The sequence below is a fragment of the Pecten maximus genome, chromosome 7 (assembly GCF_902652985.1).
Source record: "Pecten maximus chromosome 7, xPecMax1.1, whole genome shotgun sequence".
NCBI lineage: Eukaryota > Metazoa > Mollusca > Bivalvia > Pectinida > Pectinidae > Pecten > Pecten maximus.
In genome coordinates this window covers 11,731,380-11,757,446 of record NC_047021.1, presented here as the reverse complement: position 1 = coordinate 11,757,446, position 26,067 = coordinate 11,731,380, and the positions used below count along the sequence as shown (strand labels likewise).

At 36.7% G+C, this 26,067-nt stretch overlaps 1 protein-coding gene across 1 annotated transcript in view; it reads right to left on the bottom strand.

The window, feature by feature from the left end:
• Positions 1-26,067, bottom strand: part of LOC117331609 (plexin-A2-like) — a 128,016-nt gene that overhangs the window by 82,541 nt on the left and 19,408 nt on the right. The window contains exons 4-9 of the mRNA XM_033890420.1: positions 25,634-25,755; positions 20,712-20,865; positions 15,097-15,211; positions 13,428-13,533; positions 7,979-8,083; positions 1,090-1,170 (exon numbers count right to left, since the gene is read on the bottom strand). Of these exons, the coding sequence (XP_033746311.1) occupies positions 1,090-1,170; positions 7,979-8,083; positions 13,428-13,533; positions 15,097-15,211; positions 20,712-20,865; positions 25,634-25,660 (588 nt within the window). The 5' untranslated portion in view covers positions 25,661-25,755. The remainder of the gene's footprint in view (positions 1-1,089; positions 1,171-7,978; positions 8,084-13,427; positions 13,534-15,096; positions 15,212-20,711; positions 20,866-25,633; positions 25,756-26,067) is intronic.

The window sequence follows — 26,067 nt, the reverse complement described above, 5'->3', positions numbered from 1 at the left end:
GTTCATTCTCCTGCTTTGGCTAATTTTGGTAAAGCTTTTTTCATCTTTCCCTCCATTCTTAGATGTTGCAAAAGCCTCCTCACTGAATGAGCTTGGAATCCTCTGCAGCCAGACTTGATTAGAAATATACACACACTTCATCCCTTGACTCTGCAGTCACCCATGGGGTCTGCGTACCTCATCTCTCTCGTTCATGTGCATCCTCACAATTCTTCTGCCATGGACTGTTAGTTTCTCTACCGGTATGATGAAAAGAGTCTTGTACTGTGTTGCTATAAGGCCCCTGGGCCAATGCTACCTGCTACCCTGACAGTATGTGAGACATTTTCTCTCGGTTTAAATACAGCTGGCACAAGAATCCTCTGTTAATCTCCAATAGACTAGAAGGAGATGGCAGCGTGTCACAGTGATGTTGATGATGACAACTTCCTTTGTGTCCTGGTCTGGAAGTCTTGGAAGAACTCCACCTTTGTATAGATTGCGCTTCCTTCTACTTTTTCTGATCATGTATGATTTAGATTGTGTTCTTCTTTCCACTTTTTCTGATCATTTATGATTAAGCGTGTGTTCTTAACTTTTGTGGTTTGAACTTCATATGAGCCCATGACACATTCTCTTCCAGTACTGTTAACACCCATCTTGCTTGTATATGGGATATCATGGCTATGGTCAGATAATTCATGAAGCCCATCAGCGTGGTTGGTAGTGAAACCCAAGTCCATCCTTAAGGTCTTCTTGTTGCCCTTTCTGCTGCCCTGGTCACCATACTCCTCCCCATGATGAGTGAAATCGAGGATATAGTGCAGCCTGCCATTATCCCTTGCTCCAGGCATTGCCATGACATCATCAGATATGTTGTTTCAAATTTGGCCAAATTGACCTTTGACCCTAAAAGTTTGACTCAGGCTGGAGAGTGTAGGTGGACAGCTGGACTTCTCACTTACAGATGCACAGGCAATTATAGAGATTGCTGAATGTTCCTATCCCTTTACCACGTTGGGTTGGACAGATTATGAAAATACGAAAACATGTACGATTTTGTTACAAAAAATATTACCATGTGGCTGGTAGATATAAAGGTTAACTTACCTTTACTCGACAGGTTATCAACGTCTTGCTTACATTGAGGATGGTGCAATTTACACCACCAATCTTGCACTGGTATTCTTTCTGCATTATAAAAGTAAAACAAATTACCCTTTACATTCATACAGATATACATTTGTATATCACAGAAAGTAAAATATATATAATAAGTGCATCTATCACCGTCAGGCATATACCACAGTCGGCATATATTACAGTCAGGATTATATCACAGTCAGGATTATATCACAGTCAGACATATATCACGGTCAGGATTATATCACAGTCAGGATTATATCACAGTCAGACATATATCACAGTCAGGATTATATCACAGTCAGACATATATCACAGTCAGGATTATATCACAGTCAGGATTATATCACAGTCAGACATATATCACAGTCAGGATTATATCACAGTCAGACATATATCACAGTCAGGATTATATCACGGTCAGGATTATATCACGGTCAGGATTATATCACAGTCAGGATTATATCACAGTCAGACATATATCACAGTCAGGATTATATCACAGTCAGGATTATATCACGGTCAGACATATATCACAGTCAGACATATATCACAGTCGGCATATATCACAGTCAGGATTTAATATCACAGTCAGGATTATATCACAGTCAGACATATATCACAGTCAGACATATACAGTATCACAGTCAGGATTATATCACAGTCAGGATTATATCACAGTCAGGATTATATCTCAGTCAGACATAGAGCACACTGGGGTATTATCGACTACTGGGCATTATCGACCATTTGTCTTATTAAAGCTTGATAAAAGTCGTAAGAATTGTTGTCTTGTCATTCAATCGCTTCAATCACTCAGAATACTGCCCTTCGGAATAACTAGAGGTTTTCCTTAGATTTCTGAGAGCCTTTAAATTCCTAATTGATGACCTTGTTGAAAGTGGCTAGCGCGGGTCTTTCAAAACAACGTAATGTTACGGGATAATTCAACTGGAAAGGGAAAATGAAAGTGTTTTTTTTACTATGCACAAGCAGATAGTCTGACAGCTTTTATTGTATGAACTGTATATGAAAGAGCATTTGTAAGGTTTTTATGAAAAATGGGATAGTCATGTCAGCTACAAGAAAAAGTGGGATGGTCGATAATACCCTGACGAAATTATAATCGCAGGGTATTATCGACCGCTGGCTAAATTGAACAAGAGATCACAGAGGGATCTTGGCGCCCACCATTGAATGATCTTTATAGGTTCCATGTCAGATTGATCTTCTCTCTATTTTTCCCTTCCCCTTACTTAAATCTGTGTAAATTGAGAAACATCCCTCCAGTACTTTTCAAGCAAGGGGAACCTATATATGAAATTTGAGATTTAGCAATAATGGCTGTCATTCGGCCATGTTGTTTTTAGATTGGTCCCAAAATGCAATACGAGGGACTAAGGGGAACCAACATTTGAAATTTTAGAAAGATCCCTTCGGTACCTTTAGTAAAATAGCGATAACAAACTTCAATGGTCAAAATCAAAGATGGCTGCCTGTCGGCCATGTTGCTTTCCGACTGGTCCCAAAATACAATATGCATAACTATATAAGAACCAAGGGGAACCCACATATGAAATTTCAGAAAGATCCATTCAGTACTTTCGGAGAAATAGCGATAGCAAACTTAAATTGTCAAAATCCAAGATGGCTGCCTGTTGACCATGTTGTTTTCCGACTGGTCCCAAAATGCAATATGCATAACTAAGAACCAAGGGGAACCTTCATATGAAATTTCAGAAAGATCCCTTCAGTTCTTTCTGAGAATTAGCGATAACAAACTTCAATTGTCAAAATCCAAGATGGCTGCCTGTCAGCCATGCTGTTTTCCAACTGGTCCCAAAATGCAATATGCATAACTATGGATCAAGGAGAACCTACATATGAAATTTGGGAAAGATCCCTATAGTGCTTTCTGAGAAATAGCGATAATAAACTTCAATTGTCAAAATCTAAGATGGCTGCCTGTCAGCCATGTTGTTTTCCGATTGGTTCCAAAATGCGATATGCATAATTATGGTCCAAGGGGAACATTCATATGAAATTTCAGAAAGATCCATTCATAACTTTCTGAGAAATAGCGATAACAAACTTCAATTGTCAAAATCCAAGATGGCTGCCTGTCGGCCATATTGTTTTCTGATTGGTCTCAAAATGCAATATATATGCATAACTAGGCACCAAGGGAAACCTACTTCTGAAATTTGGGAAAGATCCCTTAAGTACTTTTTGAGAAATAGCGATAACAAACTTCAATTGTCAAAATCCAAGATGGCTGCCTGTCAGCCATGTTGCTTTCTGACTGGTCCCAAAATGCAATATGCATAACTAGGGACCAAGGGAAACCTTCATATGAAATTTCAGAAAGATCCATTCAGTTCTTTATGAGAAATAGCGATAACAAACTTCAATTGTCAAAATCCATGATGGCTGCCTGTCAGCCATATTGTTTTCTGATTGGTCTCAAAATGCAATATGCATAACTAGGCACCAAGGGACACCTACATATGAAATTTGAGAAAGACCCCTTCAGTACTTTCTGAGAAATAGCGATAACAAGAATTGTTAACGGACGGAGGGATGGACAGAGGGACGGACGGACCTGTAGGACCACAGATATAGGGCGATTTGAATAGCCCACTATCAGATGATTTTGGGCTAAAAACAATTGAAAATAATTTGCACCTGGTTACGTATCCGATTGATGATAAATATCAGTTCTGTAGTTTATGGTGGCACATTCCGTGCAGCAACAATGCAACTCTCATAAACCCAAATCGGGATGCAGATATTCAGGTATACAGGTTCTGATGCGACTTCTGTTTGTAAGGCCCATATATATAGCTTGAAACAACTTACATTTTGTATTTTGTTTCCATAGCTTGTTTTCGGCACCCTATACCCTATACATTTATGATTTTAAAAAAAGGTTCTTTTATGACCGAGGATTGTGTTATAGCTAGTTTGGAAGAAAATGTTGTTGATAATAAAATGATATTATCAATTCTTTAAAATGTTTTCTTACGGTCGATAATACCCTGAAGTGGTCGATAATACCCAGCATTTCTTGTTGAATAACACTGAAGGCAACAGTTCATGGGTAGCATTCACGGTAAATCATGTGACCAGGCAACAGTTCATGGGTAGCATTCACGGTAAATCATGTGACCAGGCAACAGTTCATGGGTAGCATTCACGGTAAATCATGTGACCAGGCAACAGTTCATGGGTAGCATTCACGGTAAATCATGTGACAGGGCAACAGTTCATGGGTAGCATTCACGGTAAATCATGTGACCAGGCAACAGTTCATGGGTAGCATTCACGGTAAATCATGTGACCGGGCAACAGTTCATGGGTAGCATTCACGGTAAATCATGTGACCAGGCAACAGTTCATGGGTAGCATTCACGGTAAATCATGTGACCGGGCAACAGTTCATGGGTAGCATTCACGGTAAATCATGTGACCGGGCAACAGTTCATGGGTAGCATGTTTTATAATTAATCTTTTGGGAAACAGTCAAAATTTGGGTTTCATTCTCCTAGGGTCTAAATTGAGGTCATCGCTAGATGCTAGTTTACTACTTTAATTAGATGTCAATGTCCTCACTCTACCTAAAACTTCATTAATTACACCTGATTGTTCTAAACCTTCAAATAAAAATTTACTCTAAACTATGATCTCTTGAAGGAATTTGCATTTCAATATCCTAGGATTCAAATTGAGGTCATTTTTACTTTAAAAAGATTTTTATAATCCATTCTCTATCAACTTCGTTAATTATCGAACAAACAGTCAAACCTCGTTAACTCGAAGTCATCAGGATCATGAAAAAACTTCGAGTTATCCGAGTCTTCGAGTTAACCGAGTTTCATTATATTGTTTATACTAAAAATGATATTTCTAATAAATAAATGAGATTTCATGCAATACTGTCGTATCGTTGCAAGTAAGCACGTATACCTGTGATTGGGAGTCGTGTCCGACAAGTCATTTCTAAGCGAGTGAAAGACGAGAAGATTACCACACAATTTCAGCACTTTAATATCTATTTAAGTCATTTCTATTTTGGTGCATAAATGATATTATTGTAAAACATTATAAACAAGAGGCCCATTGGGCCTGTATCGCTCACCTGGTTGGATTTCACCAACTGTCAAAATAATGTTCATGTTCAATTCGTTAATACATAGCTTTATTTGTCAATCTCAAACAATGCTATATATGGTTATAGTGTAGGGATCCCAACTACTTTAAAAGTTCCTTAGGGTGGGGATAGACCCTAGGGCTTATTTTTAGATCCCTTAACGTCCAGCGATGCTATACATGGTTTTGGGATGGAGGGTCACAGCAACAATTTATGCAAAATCTGTTCCCCTTTCCCAAAGGATGCTTCTGACTAAATTGGGTTCAAATCCATTCTTAACTTTATGACAATTTTTAAGTAGCAATTTAAAGGAATTGCCTCATTTCCCCTAATGGGTCCCACTCCTCTGGCCCCTAGGGGGTCAGCGGCACCATTTATGCAAAATCTGTTCCCCTTCCCCCAATGATGTTTCTGACCAAATTTGGTCAAAATCCAATAAGAACTTTATGACAAGTAGCGATTTAAATGCATTACCTCTATTTCCCCTATTGGGCCCCACCCCCCTGGCCTCTTGTGGGCCAGAATCGTCATTAAAAAAAATCTATTCCCCTTCCCCAAGGATCTTTCAGACTAAATGTAGTTGAAATCCATTCATAACTTGATGACAGTAGCGATTTAAAGGCATTACCTCTCTATTTCCCCTATTTTGCCCTGCCCCTCTGGCCCCTGGGGCGACAGCGTCACTATTTATGCAAAATCTGTTCCCCTTCCCCCAAAGATGTTTCTGACCAAATTAGGTTCAAATCCATTCATAACTTTATGACTATAGTAGCAATTTAAAGGCATTACCTCTATTTCCCCTATTGGGCCCCGCCCCTCTGGTCTCTTGGGGGGTCAGTGTCACCGTTTATGCAAAATCTGATTCCCTTTCCCAAAGGATGTTTCTGACGAAATTTAGTCAAAATCCAATAATTCCCCTATTGGGCCCTGCCCCTCCGGCCCCATGGGGGTCAGAGTCACCATTTATGCAAAATCAGATCCCCTTCTGCTGGTGATGTTTCTGACCAAATTTGGTCAAAATCCAATAAGAACTTTTTGACTAGTAGCGATTTGAAGCAAATGTTGACGGACGACAGATGAAGGACAGTCGACGGAAGCCGTGCCATGACATATGCTCACCGGACCTTTGGTCCAGGTGTGCTAAAGACCAATATACGAAATCTGCGGCAAATAATATATTAATTTACATACTCAAATGTATCGGCACAGGTGGATAAGCAGCTGGAAATACACAGTGCCCCAGTACATATCGATCTTTTACAACAATCACAGAGTTGAGTCACATAAATATGATCCAACAGTTTTAAAATCACGATAAACTTAAACACTTATCATAGTTCGATCAGAAACGAAGTCTTGGAATAATCCACACGTTACCAGGCTATGGTTGTGATTTCAGGTGTGTCGGATAAGTTCTGCCTGATCGCACATGTTGACCCAGACAATTTGTCAGTGTAGAGAGCTTGGGTATAATTATCACACTACTTTAATCATTGAAGGGCTTACGTAAGTGCTGTTTGTCAACATCAATACTGTTGGATCTTAATAAAGACAGATTTTACAGTAACAACAGTCAGGTATGTTTAATGTAATTTGATATTTACCGTGCCTGAAATTTTAAACAATATATACCGAGACGTATGATTAGTGTTTTGTTGACATATTTTGTTTAAAAATGAAAATAATGTTTTCAACTTCGGAATAACCAGTACATTTTACATAGGTTTTATAATATCTGCACCAAAATTTTACTTTGGGATAATCAATTTCTTCTAATTATCCGAGTTTGAATTATGTGAGTTTTTATTACTTAGAAAAAGAAGGATTAATACTTCGAGTTAAACGGGGTTTACGAGTTATTCGAGTTTGAGGTAATAAACTTTGATTGTGTATAGTTTTTCTATTCCATACTCTTACTCATAATTATTATATCTTGTTATGATATTTCTCAGTGTTCTCCTTAGCAACAAATCTTACACTTTTTTGTTGCGTATTGGTCAATGTTGAATAGCGAGGGGATTTCTATTGCTTGAGATACCTTGTTTTGATGGAGAATTAGGTATTCAATAAAATATTCTACCCAGGTTCATTATATACAATGTATCGTAACAGTTGTTAATGAAATATTCACTCCCGGTCAATTATCTGTTGTAACAGTTGTCAATGAAATATTCACTCTGGGTCAATTATCTATTGTAACAGTTGTCAATAAAATATTCACTCAAGGTCCATTATCTGTTGTAACAGTTGTCAATAAAATATTCACTCTCGGTCATTTATCTATTGCAACAGTTGTCAATAAAATATTCACTCTGGGTCAATTATCTACTGTAACAGTTGTCAATGAAATATTCACTCCAGGTCCATCATCTGTTGTAACAGTTGTCAATGAAATATTCACTATAAATATTATGCAGGTCAATTAACTACTGTAATAGTTGTCAATAAAATATTCACTCCCGGTCCATTATCTGTTGTAACAGTTGTCAATAAAATATTCACTTTGGGTCCATTATCTATTGTAACAGCTAGTTGCCAAAGAAATATTGACTCTTGGTCCATTATCTAATGCAAGAGATGTCAATGACATATTCACGGTAAGTCCATTAACTAAATGTAACAGTTGTTAATGAAATATCATTAATCAGGTCAAAAAGGCCAGTAACAGTCTGACACGTATCTCATTGAACAGGGATTTAGGCTAACCTTTTCTTTAAATTGGAGATTTTCTGCAGGAATTGAAACATTAGTTTCTTCATCATATGGAAGCTTGATCTGCATTCCCGTAAGCCTTGGACATTTTTCTGTCTCCTGAAATGCAATATAAGAATTTCTTTACTATATATTCAGTTAAATATACTTTTTTTAAACTTCTGTATATAAATATGTACCTACAAATATTAGTGTATAGACAGTGAATGTAATATTGATTTTGATTTAAAAACAAAATTTAAGCCAATTTCTCCTTTCAGGTCCTGCACCTCTATCCCCAGGTGCTGAACCAACTTCAGTCATATAAATTAGCATTGTCCTTCGCAATGATAGTTCAGACCAAATGAGGGGTGCCAATTTGGGCCTTTCTGCGACCAATCAGTGATAATGCTGATATTTTGCAGGAAGATATATACTTCAAGGTCAGCTACGTATCGTATGCTATTCAAAACATCAGATTTTTTCTGGGCTCATGGAAATTTCAAGGGTCAAAAGTCAAAAGGTGTAAAATGCAAGTTTCATTGTTCCGGCTGATACAAATTAAATAATAGAGTAAAAATGATAATTTTGAAGTTTCTGTCATAACGGTGTCTGATTTAGAAACTTAAGATGACAATAATGTAAAAAAAAAAAAAAAGGAAGAAGTAGGTCACAGTGACCTCATTTTACTTGTCAGTTTTGGTGGCAAATACTTTAGAAAAATGACCAAGAAACTTCCATAAATGACCCAGTAGTAACTTTCCAACAGTAATCTTGCCCCGCATTGAGATCAAAATCTATATTTTGCAAGTTACTGATCGACCCTTCAGAGTTCTTTTGGTTAACTGATGGGGACCCAAACAGGGTAAACTAGTGCATTTTCAGAATAATAAACTTTGTTCATGAGACCACAAGTCTAATTTTAATCAAACAATGTAGCATTGAACCTTGGCAGGTGATGCTCTGAGCATATATTTTTGTGGTAAGCTGGTTAAAAATGACCCATTGGGGCCAGATATGTTTTCTTACTTTTGTGCAATGCAATACAATATTATATGTTTATACATGACATGCAGTTTACTGAAGAAAACAATCAAATCATTAGAATTGAGTTGGGATACCAGTGGTTTTTAATTCATATAAATCCAAATCAAGGGTTGTTGCCATTTCATTCAAAAATAATTTTGATTTTAAATATTTAAATTGAGCCGAGGACCTAATGGTACCTGTGACGTACTAGAAAACTAGAAATTGGCATTGAAAACTTAAAAATAACAATCATTAACTTGTATGGTCCAAATAAAGATAACCTGCATTTTATAATCTTATATCTAAAACAGCTTGAAGACTTTAATACTAAATGTATTCCGTTTTCATCTGTGCTGACTTGAAGTTAGTCGGAGACTATGACTATGATATTAGTCACAAGCATATCAACAACCCTAGGCTAAGGCAAGGGATAAAGTTCTGGAAATTAGTGATAATTTCTCTTTAATTGATATTTTAAGGGAACATCATGAGAATTTAAAAAGGAACTCCTGGAGGAGAAGTGCAAATCAAAACAATCAGGCCCACTTAGACTTTTTCTTGTGTAGCAAATCAAAACAATCAGGCCCACTTAGACTTTTTCTTGTGACTGAAAACTTACTTGCAAATACTGTAAAATCAAACATAGAAACATGGTCAGATCAGACCACTCTTTCCCATCAATACCTCTTAAACTAACTGAATGTAAAACAGGTAAAGGTCATTTGGAAATTCAACAACAGTTTATTACATGATCAAAGTTATCTAAAACTTGTTAAGGAATGTATTTTGGGAGCCTGAAGTTGGTTCCGAGTTCCGAGTTCCGTTTAAGTAAAACGGAACTCGGAACCAGTTCCGAGTTCCGTTTAAGAAAAACTGAAATACTATGTATTAACTTTATTGGTTTTGGTCCCAGTTCCGAGTTCCGTTTAAGAAAAACTGAAATACTATGTATTAGCTTTATTGGTGTTGGTCCCAGTTCTGAGTTCTGTTTAAGAAAAAAGGAACTGCAATGTATTAGCTTTACAAGTTTTGGTCCCAGTTCCGAGTTCCGTTTAAGAAAAACTGAAATACTATGTATTAGCCAGTTCCGAGTTCCGTTTAAGAAAATATTCTATGTACTTTATCTCAATATGAGACCCGAATCTGAAGAAGAAAAACTACATGTGTCAAATGGGTGCAAAGTCCCTTAAAATTCATATGTGAATGATAAATGACTTTGCACCCATTTGACACATGTAGTTTTTCTTCTTCAGATTCGGGTCTCATATTGAGATAAAGTACATAGAATATTTTCTTAAACGGAACTCGGAACTGGCTAATACATAGTATTTCAGTTTTTCTTAAACGGAACTCGGAACTGGGACCAAAACTTGTAAAGCTAATACATTGCAGTTCCTTTTTTCTTAAACAGAACTCAGAACTGGGACCAACACCAATAAAGCTAATACATAGTATTTCAGTTTTTCTTAAACGGAACTCGGAACTGGGACCAAAACCAATAAAGTTAATACATAGTATTTCAGTTTTTCTTAAACGGAAAAGTCATTTATCATTCACGTATGAATTTTAAGGGACTTGGTCCTAGTTTTCAGTTCCGTTGAAGAAAAACGAAACTAGGAACCAGTTCCGAGTTCCGTTTAAGTAAAACGGAACTAGGAACCAGTTCCGAGTTCCGTTTAAGAAAATATTCTATGTACTTTATCTCAATATGAGACCCGAATCTGGGGAAGAAAAACTACATGTGTCAAATGGATGCAAAGTCATTTATCATTCACGTATGAATTTTAAGGGACTTGGTCCTAGTTTTCAGTTCCGTTGAAGAAAAACGAAACTAGGAACCAGTTCCGAGTTCCGTTTAAGTAAAACGGAACTAGAAACCAGTTCCGTTTAAGCTAAACGGAACTAGGGAACCAGTTCCCAGTTCCGTTTAAGGATAACAACACGACTGGTGTTGTAAAATTACGAGAAATTGTTGTGTTGTAACCTCCAAGAGAGAATGTTACAACGCAGTTTTCGTTCATGGTACATTTCTTTTTTTTTACCCTTTCGTAAATTACAAGTAGTTTGTTAAAGCAGCTTTCTAGATGTCGCGAAATGTGGGTCCATGGAGGGAGATATGAGTTTTTATTTGTAGTTAATGCATCTATATGTGTGAAGTTAAAGTACACAAACAAAGCAATAGCTGCAAAGTATATTTCATACACCATTTTGTTTTTCAATATGGCTTCTACTGTTGAGGTGAAATGTCTATATGACGACTGGGAAAAAATCTTTAATTGGTATGACTGAAGTTTTATTCAACACAAATAAAAAAAATACAATTTCATTGAATAATATTGAACAGTTCTTTCATTGGCACCTGGAAACATAGAAATACGCGGGGTAGCAGGAAACTTCTAAGGAGCTGTTCCCAACGGCCTTCCTTGTTATTCGCTGTCAATGATTAGACTAATTGATAAGATTAAATCTACAATTTGTGATATCACTAATTCGAATATATAGTATCATTAAATGATTTAACGATATCATGAATTCTAATTTATGATATCATTTAATGAATAAATTACATCAACAATTCGTATTGATATCACTTTATTCCTTGAATTAATGACATCAATAATGGAATTATTCATATAAATAAATCGAATTAATGATAATCATTAATTATGTCGCCCTCGTAAGTTTCGGAGAGACATATTGCTTTGTTCCCGCGAGGAGGGGATGCTTGGGATTGCATTTGAGTTTTGTAAGTCAGAGCTCACATGATCTGCTACTGAAAATATTAAATTTATTCATACGTTTGTTTCCGTGCGATAACTTGTATTCTTGTTAACAAATCGTCTCCATTTAAAAACAAAAAAATTGTATTTATTTTGTTTTTCAAGATCTTCAGCATAGTAAAATACAAAAATATAACCCATATACTCTTATCTTAAATGGAACTCGGAACTTGTTAAACGGAACTCGGAACTGGGACCAAAACCAATAAAGCTAATACAAAGTATTTTAGTTTTTCTTTAATGGAACTCGGAACTGGGACCAAAACCCGTAAATCTTCTACATACTTACATACCTTAAACGGATCTCGGAACTGGTACCAAAACCAATAAAGCTAATACATAAATAGTATTTCAGTTTTTCTTAAACGGAACTCGGAACTGGTTCCGAGTTCCGTTTATCTTCAACGGAACTTGGAACTGGACCAAAACCAATAAAGCTAATACATAGTATTTCAGTTTTTCTTAAACAGAACTCGTAACTGGGACCAAAACTCGTAAAGCTAATACATTGCAGTTCGGTTTTTCTTAAACGGAACTCGGAACTAGTTCCGGGTTCCGTTTTTGTTAAACGGAACTCGGAGCTGGGACTAAAACCAATAAATCTAATACATAATATTCCAGTTTTTCTTAAACGGAACTCGGAACTGGGACCAAAACCAATAAAGCTAATACATAGTATTTCAGTTTTTCTTAAACGGAACTCGGAACTGGTGAGTTCCGTTTATCTTAAACGGAACTCGGAGCTGGGACCAAAACCAATAAAACTAATACATACATGTAGTATTCCAGTTTTTCTTAAACTGAACTCGGAACTGGGACCAAAACCAATAAAGCTAATACATAGTATTTCAGTTTTTCTTAAACGGAACTCGGAACTCGGAACTGGGACCAAAACCAATAAAGCTAATACATAATATTTCAGTTTTTCTTATACGGAACTCGGAACTGGTTCCGAGTTCCGTTTTACTTAAACGGAACCCGGAACTCCGAACTCGGAACCAACTTCAGGCTCCCTGTATTTTGGAGTCTAAAAGAATTGTCTCCCTTCCAATTTACCAAGCCTATACCAGATGCAGGCCTTCAGTTTACTATTGATGATTCAATATTTCAAGAAACCTTATTGACACACATAAGTGGCAAAACAATTTCTTACTCAACCTATTGGAACAGCAAAATCTAAATAAGAATAATTTTAAAAATGCTATTCAACAAGAGCTGTTGAAGAACAGCAAAGCTCGTCTCGCAAATGTTAATAAATCATGATGCCCTTTTAAAGTCCCTTTTCCCAAAGATGCTTCAGAATAAAATTTGGACAAAATCCAGTTATCCTATAAAAGAAAGATTTGAATGAATTTACTTATTTCCCAATTATATGGATCCTGTCAAAATTCTGCCAAAAAGTTGACAGACAGATGGACGATGGATTCTGCAACAAGCTTGACAGTCCTTCAGAGAATTACTTAAATTGGATGAAATGTACCCAGAAGATTATAGTATTGTAAAATATCTAATTTTGGGGTATTTTTCTCTACTTGAGTTCAAGGGTTAAATTCAATTCAATGATGACAATTGTAGGGGGTGAAACAATTAGTGTTAAACACATCCCAATATTACAAATGACCGAATTATAAACATGAAAGTACTAAAGTACATACACTGTAGGATATATATCCATCACCCGAAGCTTTCTCACACATTCCCTCCTCAGCATTCCAAAAGCATAATCCAGCAGTTTTGGAGGTGTTCACACAATCATAGCAGCTGCAACACATCATCATTAATTAAATGTATATAAAATACAAATTACATGTATATACAAAAGACTAAGGGACATATCCAGGCCATGATCACTATAACTATACACAAGGACTAAGGGACATCTCCAGGTCATAATCACTATAACTATACACAAGGACTAAGGGACGTCTCCAGGCCATGATCACTATAACTATACACAAGGACTAAGGGACATCTCCAGGACATGATCACTATAACTATACACAAGGACTAAGGGACATCTCCAGGTCATAATCACTATAACTATACACAAGGACTAAGGGACGTCTCCAGGTCATGATCACTATAACTATACACAAGGACTAAGGGACATCTCCAGGTCATGATCACTATAACTATACACAAGGACTAAGGGACATCTCCAGGACATGATCACTATAACTATACACAAGGACTAAGGGACGTCTCCAGGCCATGATTACTATAACTATACACAAGGACTAAGGGACATCTCCAGGTCATGATCACTATAACTATACACAAGGACTAAGGGACATCTCCAGGACATGATCACTATAACTATACACAAGGACTAAGGAACATCTCCAGGTCATGATCACTATAACTATACACAAGGACTAAGGACATCTCCAGGTCATGATCACTATAACTATACACAAGGACTAAAGGACATCTCCAGGACATGATTACTATAACTATACACAAGGACTAAAGGACATCTCCAGGTCATAATCACTATAACTATACACAAGGACTAAGGGACGTCTCCAGGTCATGATCACTATAATTATACACAAGGACTAAAGGACGTCTCCAGGACATGATCACTATAACTATACACAAGGACTAAGGGACGTCTCCAGGCCATGATCACTATAACTATACACAAGGACTAAGGGACGTCTCCAGGCCATGATCACTATAACTATACACAAGGACTAAAGGACATCTCCAGGACATGATCACTATAACTATACACAAGGACTAAGGGACATCTCCAGGACATGATCACTATAACTATACACAAGGACTAAGGGACGTCTCCAGGCCATGATTACTATAACTATACACAAGGACTAAGGGACATCTCCAGGTCATGATCACTATAACTATACACAAGGACTAAGGACATCTCCAGGTCATGATCACTATAACTATACACAAGGACTAAGGGACGTCTCCAGGACATGATCACTATAACTATACACAAGGACTAAGGACATCTCCAGGTCATGATCACTATAACTATACACAAGGACTAAGGGACGTCTCCAGGACATGATCACTATAACTATACACAAGGACTAAAGGACATCTCCAGGCCATGATTACTATAACTATACACAAGGACTAAGGGACGTCTCCAGGCCATGATCACTATAACTATACACAAGGACTAAAGGACACCTTCACCTGTGCATTCTTTATTATCAAGATTTCATGCTGTTATTATTGACATAATCTGGTGAGCCTATTTATTGGTACACAATATGTCAGATAAATAACAGAGTAATCAAATAAAGATGCTATAATAACAAACAGTACAAAACAAAACAGTTAACATACCTTTTGAATGCAACACAGTCAAAGAACAGAATGCTCCACCCTTCAGCTAGCACTTTTTTTGATGAGCCTTTTTCAACGATCTTAAAATCTGCTAATTTATAATCTTGCCAGAAAGCTGCAATCAAAGAGAACATATCTATTCCTTTAGTAAATCAATAACAAAGCAAATTATTCTACAATAAGCCCAGCAACCATGTCTATTGTAGTTCAGCAACAAAAGTAACAGACCAGTTGTATTATTATTGTAGTATATATAGCAGTATATAGTGACAACAATTGGGATTGTGAAAGACTTGCCCTGGAGACCATCCCAGGGTCATCTCTGGTGAAGTTAGAGATGAATCCCACTGAGGAAATTAAGAAATTTGAAATAGGTGTTGTTCAGGAAAACCATGAGGACACCCACACTTGACGGATTTTGATTAGTTCTTTACAAGACTGATCTTTTCTGTATTTTCCCCATCTTTTTTGTTATAGATGTTTAATGGCAACTACCTCATAGCATTGTGTCAATGGGAAAATGCAGAGCAAATGTAAATATATCTTAATAACAAAATTTCCATCACAGTCACATGAACCTTTGGTCAGTTGACTCCTTGTTTAATTCTGACCAACATTGCAACTTAGTGTCATAACAAAATGTTTATTACGGGGAGAGGGAGATCCAACGTTCGTGTAGATGGTGCTGTAGAGTTCTGTGTGGCCCAGCAGACGGATTCCACAAGGAATACAAGAGTCCAGCCGTAGCAGTAGAGTTATCAATAGGTAAAGATGACCATGACGTCTTGCTGGGTTAATCGGCTTTAATAAAGAATGTTGACTAGTGTCGAAACTAGTCAACATTCTTTATTAAAGCCGATTAACCCAGAACATTCTTTATTAAAGCCGATTAACCCAGCAAGACATTGTCATGGTCATCTTTACCTATTGAAAATATTTATTAGTAAAATTATACGAAATTTGACCTTGACCTTCAATCCAGTGGCCCTGACCTCTAACCTAGTGACCTTGACCATTGATCAGTTGACTCCTTGATTATTATTCAGACCAACTTTTCTTCATCATGTCTTAATGAAACATTAATCTGTAAAAATGCAATATTTGACCTATGATACAATTACCTTGACCTTTGGTCAGCTGACTTCTTGCTTAATTCTGCTCAACCTAGCTTAAAGGCATTATAACATTGAGTACTCCAGTGCTTTTCAAGAAAAAGCGATAACAAACTTCAATTGTCAATCTCCAAGTCCAGTCAGCAATTTTGTTTCCAGATCAGACTCAAAATCGAACTACAGACCAATTAAGGGTAACCTAGCTACCAGTGAAGTTTGCAAAAAATCCTCCCAGTCATTCAGAAGGTATACTGATAACAAACTGATCAATTTTTTAAATCTTAGATGGCGGCCTTCTGCCACAACATAAACTCATTTGCCCTTCAATGAATGCCGCTACATTTAGGAATTCACTTTTGTCACTGCATGCTGATAGATGCCTTTTTTAAGGTTTCCAACAGTATTTACATGTGTCATAGATGATCCATCATGGAAAATCATTCAAAGAATAAATAGAGGTTACACAACGACTGGTCGTTGTATATGGTAGTGGTTACATAGAGGTTACACAACGACTGGTGGTTGTATATGGTAGTGTATATATAGAGGTTACACAACGACTGGTGGTTGTATATGGTAGTGGTTACATAGAGGTTACACAACGACTGTTGGTTGTATATGGTAGTGTATATATAGAGGTTACACAACGACTGGTGGTTGTATATGGTAGTGTATATATAGAGGTTACACAACGACTGTTGGTTGTATATGGTAGTGTATATATAGAGGTTACACAACGACTGGTCGTTGTATATGGTAGTGTATATATAGAGGTTACACAACGACTGGTCGTTGTATATGGTAGTGTATATATAGAGGTTACACAACGACTGGTCGTTGTATATGGTAGTGTATATATAGAGGTTACACAACGACTGGTCGTTGTATATGGTAGTGTATATATAGAGGTTACACAACGACTGGTCGTTGTATATGGTAGTGTATATATAGAGGTTACACAACGATTAAGATTTTAGTATATTTGACCCCAATGACCTTGAATATATGAAGGTCCCCTTCATCCCAGCATGCTACGGACCCAATATCAGGTGTCTAGGCCTGTTCGTAATTGAGAACAAGTTGAAAGTGTAAATTGTTTACGACACATGACGGACCAGACGATGGACGATGCCAGACAAAAGGCGATCTCAATAAGTCAACTGAGCTTCGTCTCAGGTGACCTAAAGAGCCAATATTTTCAACAAAATTCATATTTAGTCCTTATGAATATTAATTAGATATTATAACCAAAAGTCTTTCCAAAAGTAAGCAATTCTTAATTTGAAGACCTCTTGAATGTATTTTCCATACAAAGGAATTATATACATGTAGCCTCAGTTTTTATCCCCAGTATCGTGTTAGTAATGTGTTGATATACATATATATTGGTATTCTTCAAAGTTCAAAATATATGCAAGAACTACTTCAACAATTGTGTGATTTCACAAAAAATACTTAATACATAAAACAAAAAAAATAAAAACAAAAACAAGAAAAAACAAGGGATCCCAGAGAAATCTTTGCGCCCTGGAATTGAATGATCTCCATCTGTTCTATGTAAGACATATTTTCTATACTTTTCCTTTCTCTTTCCTTTTCCTCTTGATAATCTGATAACAACAAAAACTTCCATATGAAATCTAAAAAAGATATAAGAAGAAATAAAGATAACAAACTTAGACCATCAAAATCCAAGATGTTGGCCATTTTGTTTTCCTATATATAATCAGATACAAAACTGAATGGTCACAACCAAGGACAAAAAAGTTTGAAAAATATCTCTACAGTACTAATTTTCAAGGAATATGAAAAAATTTAATTGTCAAAATCCAAGATGGCCTAGCTAAAAAATGTATAATGAACACAAAATAAATACAGTAATATAATCGAAACATGACAAAGTGTTCTAAGTGGAATTTAATTAAACCATGAAATTTAATCCAAACAAAAATAAATGTTATTACAGTAAAATCGTACAAAACCATTGACATGTCAAATAAGAGCTAATCTTGTGTATATATAGTCGTACAAAACCATTGACAGGTCAATTTAGAGATAATCTAACTAGTGTATATATAGTCAAACAATACCATTGACATGGCAAATAAGAGCTAATCTTGGGTATATATAGTCGTACAATACCATTGACACGTCAATTTAGAGATAATCTAGTGTATACAGTCTACCCTCGTTATACCGCCACCTTTTGTTCTTGTTGTAATTGGCGGTATAAAGAGGGTGGCGGTATTATCGAATTTGACAACAAAAATGCAGGAATCCAATGTCTTATATTGTGATCAAAACACAAACATTTCAATTTCAGGTACTGAACAGTAAAAGTGTCTAAATATGGTTATTGTTTTTGTAGTTTGGTAAAAAAAATCACTGATATGCTTTTGTCGCATATTGTCTGTGATAATTTCCTATATTTTTTTTGAAATCATTCTGCAAGAGTCTATTTCTAATTCTGTTGTTTTGTCCGACGTTTCTAGAAATCGCATTACCGTTTCTATAGCGACTTTTGCCTCTGTTCCGCTTGGAATATGTTGTGGTTCGTCATAGTCAGTGTCAAGGTCCGTTTCACTGTTGTCAAAACTTGTAACGGAGTCAGTGATGTGGCTTTCTGTCTGCACTTCGGTAATTTCTCTTTGTTTATCGGCATCAACAAATTGTCGGACAGTCAGTCGTACTCATACACAATGTGAGTAGAATCCATAACTTGTTTTATTACAAAACAAACATTCCTCTTGTCAATACCGATGACGATTCGATCAGCGAATAGAATCACTGAAGCGTAACTTCACCTGTGCTTGAATGGGGAAGTACCCGTATCTAAAAATAGAACACTAACGAGTTCCACGGCGATTAAAACATGGCGGTGAAATCGAGGGAAATATACAGTGATTCGGCACATTTGTTCTTGAAAGCATATGGCGGATGGCGGTATGCGAGGGTGGCAGACTTAATGGGGGAATTAAAGAGTGCAAAAATCCGTTCTAGGGGACAAGGTGACGGTATGCGAGGGTGGCGGTATTATCAAGTGGCGATAGGTCGAGGGATTACTGTATATAGTCGTACAAAACCATTGACAGGTCAATTTAGAGATAATCTAGTGTATATATAGTCGTACAAAACCATTGACAGGTCAATTTAGAGATAATCTAATGTATATATAGTCGTACAAAACCATTGACAGGTCAATTTAGAGATAATCTAGTGTATATATAGTCGTACAAAACTATTGACAGGTCAATTTAGAGATAATCTAGTGTATATATAGTCGTACAATACCATTGACAGGTCAATTTAGAGATAATCTAGGGTATATATAGTCATACAAAACAATTTAAAGGTCAATTCAGAGATAATCTAATGTATATATAGTCATACAAAACAATTTGAAGGTCAATTTAGAGATAATCTAATGTATATATAGTCGTACAAAACCATTGACAGGTCAATTCAGAGATAATCCAGGGTATATATAGTCGTACAAAACAATTGACAGGTCAATTTAGAGATAATCTAGGGTATATATAGTCATACAAAACAATTTGAAGGTCAATTCAGAGATAATCTAGGGTATATATAGTCGTACAAAACAATTGACAGGTCAATTCAGAGATAATCTAGGGTATATATAGTCGTACAAAACAATTGACAGGTCAATTCAGAGATAATCCAGGGTATATATAGTCGTACAAAACAATTGACAGGTCAATTTAGAGATAATCTAGGGTATATATAGTCATACAAAACAATTTGAAGGTCAATTCAGAGATAATCTAGGGTATATATAGTCGTACAAAACAATTGACAGGTCAATTCAGAGATAATCTAGGGTATATATAGTCGTACAAAACCATTGACAGGTCAATTCAGAGATAATCTAGGGTATATATAGTCATACAAAACAATTTGAAGGTCAATTCAGAGATAATCTAGGGTATATATAGTCGTACAAAACAATTGACAGGTCAATTCAGAGATAATCTAGGGTATATATAGTCGTACAAAACCATTGACAGGTCAATTCAGAGATAATCTAGGGTATATATAGTCATACAAAACAATTGACAGGTCAATTCAGAGATAATCCAGGGTATATATAGTCATACAAAACAATTGATAGGTCAATTCAGAGATAATCCAGGGTATATATAGTCGTACAAAACCATTGACAGGTCAATTTAGAGATAATCTAGGGTATATATAGTCATACAAAACCATTGACAGGTCAATTTAGAGATAATCTAGGGTATATATAGTCATACAAAACCATTTAAAGGTCAATTCAGAGATAATCTAGGGTATATAGTTGTATAATACCAATGACATGCCAATCTAGAGAATCTTTAGTCCTTGACAGTTATTTAAAAACACTGAAACTTTATTAGAAACAAAATATCATCTGATTGAACCACTTTCTTGAGAGGATCCAAATTCATATCAACATTTATTTAAACTGTTAATCATAAATGACTTTGGTCATAGATCATTTACCTTCTGTAACTGGAAATTCACATTTCATTTCTCTAGGGTTTGAAATGATGAGGTTTCCATAACATGGTATTCTAGGCTTACACTCCATGGTGCCAAACTGACACTGCCAGTTACTGCCACTGATGGGAACGGCAGGCTTCAGGAACACTGTAAACTGGTAGAAATATATCATAATTATATATTTTTACAGCCAAACACAAATGGAAATGTAGATCAGGAGTGACTCTGTAGATACAAGAGACCCAGCGGGCTTTATTACTCACCTCGATATAATGATTATGTCAAAATACATTTCTACAAAATTGAAGTATTTTAAAGAATTTGCTATATAATTCCCCTATTGGGTCTTGCCCCACAGGCCAAGGAAAAGTGGGCCAAATCAATCCACCATTTATACAAAATTGGTTCCACTTCAGCAAAGGACACTTCCGACCAAGTATGGACAAACTCCTTTAATTCCTACAGATATAGAACAAGGATTATGAAAAATCATTTTATTTCCTCTATTAGGCCCCTCCCCTCAGGACTCTCAAGGAGGGCCAGACCCACCATCTGTACAAAATTGGTAACCCTTCACCCTTGATGAATGCTTCAGACAAAATATGAAAAAGCCATTTATTCTTACAAAAGGAGAATGATTTTATAGATATTTGTTTTATTTTCCATATTGGATCCTACCCCTCAGGTCCCTGGGGACCTGGTTCACCGTTTATACAAAATTAGTTACCATGGCATCACCCAAGGATACTTCAGACCAGATATATATATGGACCAATTAATCCTTTCCACTGTCCATTTGATTTGATTCCTAACTTCATCTAAGGATGGCCCACACCAAATTGGGTTGAAATCTGCTCAGTGGTTCATGACTATAGTGATAAGCTGAGGAACAATGGATGACAGACACAGGACCAATGCTCAAGGGCACACTCTCCTGGGTTCAAATGAGGAAATAATAATGCCTTCATTTGGCGCGGAGAGCCAGGGTGCTTCCATAAATGTTTCGATTGTTGTTTAGCTTCTGGGGTAAAATGATGGACCCATGGTTCATCCATAGTGACAAATCTCTGAAGAAAGTTGGTAGGATCTTCCTCAAAAAGGTTAAGATTAGCACGCGATAATGTGCACCTGGTGTGCTTCTGATCAACTGTCAGAAGTCTTGTTACCCATCGGGCCGAAAGCTTTCTAATTGCAAAATCCTCGGTCAGAATGCAATGTACTCTTTCCTGTAAAATGCCAACTCTACTGGCTATACTCATCTGTCATGCTTAAATTCCGCCACCCACCCTTTCACTGTAGCATATGAAGGAGCATCTTTTAAGTGTCCCTAGTGTTGCCACCATATCATTATGGATATTCTTAGGTTTTAAACCATTTTTATGTAAATATTGTATCACTGCTCTTTCACCAATTTTGCCCATTTTGCAAAAGCAGTCTTGTGTACTTTAGAGCTACCTCGTCGATATAAACTAACCAAATGAGACCAGTCCTTGGGTACACAGCCATATAATCAGAACAAAGTAGGACTTAAAGGAACATCCTTAAGTACCTCCTTCAATACGAAGCAACATATCAACCATTCCTAGGTCTCGTATTTTACTTCTCAAGAAATAGCAAAAACTAGGATCAGGGTCTGGTATAAGTACTCCTCAACAATTCCTGAAAAGCATTCAATTTTGCTGACAGACAAGTGATTTTTATTGTCAACAAGTCAGGACAAATTGATTTTTTTCTTGTTATTCCATGTATTTTTAAAATTAAATTATCTATACCTATCAATAGGCTGATATACATTCCTTTGTTGTATTCCTTTGTTGTAAGAAAATTAAATCGTAAAATATCAGCATGTCAACACCTTAGTTTGAGCCAGCAAGAATAAAAACTTGTACCAGATCTATGGTGACTGACAACAACAGTTGTACCTCCTCACCAGTTCAGATATCTCACATTGGTTGGATTGTTGACAGTTTTCTTTTTACTCTCATCACATCTGGTGTGATACCTGATCCCAATGTGATCTTCACCTAACAATCTGACCCTTAATCAAGCATTTCATTGACCTTGATTGCCATATGAACTGTTGTGATAACATCCAAGTGTTTCGAGTTATTTGTGCGTTTAAGGGGGATGTCTCAGAGGTTGTCTGAATAAAACGTTTAACAAAAAATAGATTTATCTTTTATGGCAGACAAACCTAAGAAAAATGAAGATGGTTGTCTTCAGAGGTTCAATTCAAATGAAATTGGTAGCCAAAATGATATAAATATTTTCTTAAGTCAGAGTTTTGTTTTATATAGATTCATTGAAAAAAGTCTTACAATTTGTCACAAACTTTCTCTTGTTTTGTGATGTTTACACTTACAATCTCTATCATTGGATGTTCTTTATAACTTGACAAGTTAAAAGTTAGAAACAAACGTGACAGGACATGCTAGACTGAAGGTTCAAACATGAGTATACACTTGTTGTTGGTACATAAATTAGTTTTTAGTAGAGCAGAAACATGAGAAAAACATTTTAGCTTATTTAAGTTAATTCTTACTCTGGATGAGTACTTTTTACCAAGCCATTAGTCTGACAGATGAGTACTTTTTACCAAGCCACTAATCTGACAGACAAGTACTTTTTACCAAGCCACTAGTCCAACAGATAAGTACTTTTTACCAAGCCACTAGTCCAACAGACGGGCACTTTTTACCAAGCCACTAGTCCAACAGATGAGTACTTTTTACCAAGCCACTAGTCTAACAGACGAGTACTTTTTACCAAGCCACTAGTCCAACAGATGAGTACTTTTTACCAAGCCACTAATCTGACAGACAAGTACTTTTTAGCAAGCCACTAGTCCAACAGATGAGTACTTTTTACCAAGCCACTAATCTGACAGAGAAGTACTTTTTACCAAGCCACTAGTCCAACAGATGAGTACTTTTTACCAAGCCACTAATCTGACAGAGAAGTACTTTTTACCAAGCCACTAGTCCAACAGATGAGTACTTTTTACCAAGCCACTAGTCCAACAGATGAGTACTTTTTACCAAGCCACTAATCTGACGGACAAGTACTTTTTACCAAGCCACTAATCTGACAGACAAGTACTTTTTACACCAAGCCACTAGTCTGACAGATGAGTACTTTTTACACCAAGCCACTATATATAAGTCTGACAGACGAGTACTTTTTACCAAGCCACTAGTCTGATAGACGAGTACTTTTTACCAAGCCACTAGTCCAACAGACCGGCACTTTTTACCAAGCCACTAGTCCAACAGACCGGCACTTTTTACCAAGCCACTAGTATCATAGACAAGTACTTTTTACCAAGCCACTAGTATCATAGACAAGTACTTTTTACCAAGCCACTAGTCTGACAGACAAGTACTTTTTACCAAGCCACTAGTATCATAGACGAGTACTTTTTACCAAGCCACTAGTCCAACAGATGAGTACTTTTTACCAAGCCACTAATCTGACAGAGAAGTACTTTTTACCAAGCCACTATAGTCCCATAGACGAGTACTTTTTACCAAGCCACTAGTCTGACAGATGAGTACTTTTTACCAAGCCACTAGTCTGACAGAGAAGTACTTTTTCCACCAAGCCACTAGTCTGACAATGAGTACTTTTTACCAAGCCACTAGTCTGACAGATGAGTACTTTTTACCAAGCCACTAGTCTGACAGACAAGTACTTTTTACCAAGCCACTAGTCTGACAGATGAGTACTTTTTACCAAGCCACTAGTCTGACAGATGAGTACTTTTTACACCAAGCCACTAGTCTGACAATGAGTACTTTTTACCAAGCCACTAGTCCGACAGATGAGTACTTTTTACCAAGCCACTTGTCTGACAGATGAGTACTTTCTACCAAGCCACTAGTCCCATAGACAAGTACTTTTTACCAAGCCACTAGTCCGACAGATGAGTACTTTTTACACCAAGCCACTAGTCTGACAATGAGTATTTTTTACCAAGCCACTAGTCTGACAGACGAGTACTTTTTCCACCAAGCCACTAGTCTGACAGATGAGTACTTTTTACCAAGCCACTAGTCCAACAGATGAGTACTTTTTACACCAAGCCACTAGTCCAACAGACGAGTACTTTTTACCAAGCCACTAGTCCAACAGATGAGTACTTTTTACCAAGCCACTATAGTCCCATAGACGAGTACTTTTTACCAAGCCACTAGTCTGACAGATGAGTACTTTTTACCAGGCCACTAGTCTGACAGACGAGTACTTTTTACCAAGCCACTAGTATGACAATGAGTATTTTTTACCAAGCCACTAGTCTGACAGACGAGTACTTTTTACCAAGCCACTAGTCTGACAGATGAGTACTTTTTACCAAGCCACTAGTCTGACAGATGAGTACTTTTTACCAAGCCACTAGTCTGACAGATGAGTACTTTTTACCAAGCCACTAGTCTGACAGATGAGTACTTTTTACCAAGCCACTAGTCCCATAGACGAGTACTTTTTACCAAGCCACTATAGTCCCATAGACGAGTACTTTTTACCAAGCCACTAGTCTGACAGATGAGTACTTTTTACCAAGCCACTAGTCTGACAGATGAGTAACTTTTTACCAAGCCACTAGTCTGACAGACAAGTACTTTTTACCAAGCCACTAGTCTGACAGATGAGTACTTTTTACCAAGCCACTAGTCCGACAGATTTTTTTGTCTATAGCCCTAGACTTGTATGATGATTTAAGGGTGCTCGACAAACCACCATGCAATGAAGAGCGATTCAAAAAGCCCACCTTCTGATTATGATATGGACAAAAAGAACACCAGTTAGACACTTATTATATAAGTTAATTAATGTCCAATATAAAATTATAAGTTAACCTAATGGTAATATAGCAAGATACAGAAATTATTACAAATACACAAATCCAAAAACAAGTGTCTTACATTTTGTGTTGATCTCCCTGTTTTCATGTTTTATGCCAGTAGGACTTGTATGCACTGTCAAACACTCTCCAGCCACAGATGGCAACCAGAAACCCTTCTCACAGTTGATTTTCTCCATGCAGCTAAGGTAAGAGAAAATATCCAATTAATACAGTACAAGAGGCATGGGGCCTTAACAGTCATCTGTTTGGTTGTATTTTGGCAGATTTGATGTCATGACCTTGAATTTGAGGTCAATGTCATTCATCCCAACATGCTTTAGACCCAATATCAGGTTTCTAAGCATGTTGGTTCTTGAGAAGATGGTTAAAAGGTTTTAGCATATTTGACTCCTGTGACCTTGAATGATGGTTAAAGTCATTCAATTGAATACTTTTCATAGCCCTTCATCTCAGCATGCTTTCTGCCTAGTATCAGGGCTCTTGGTTATTGAG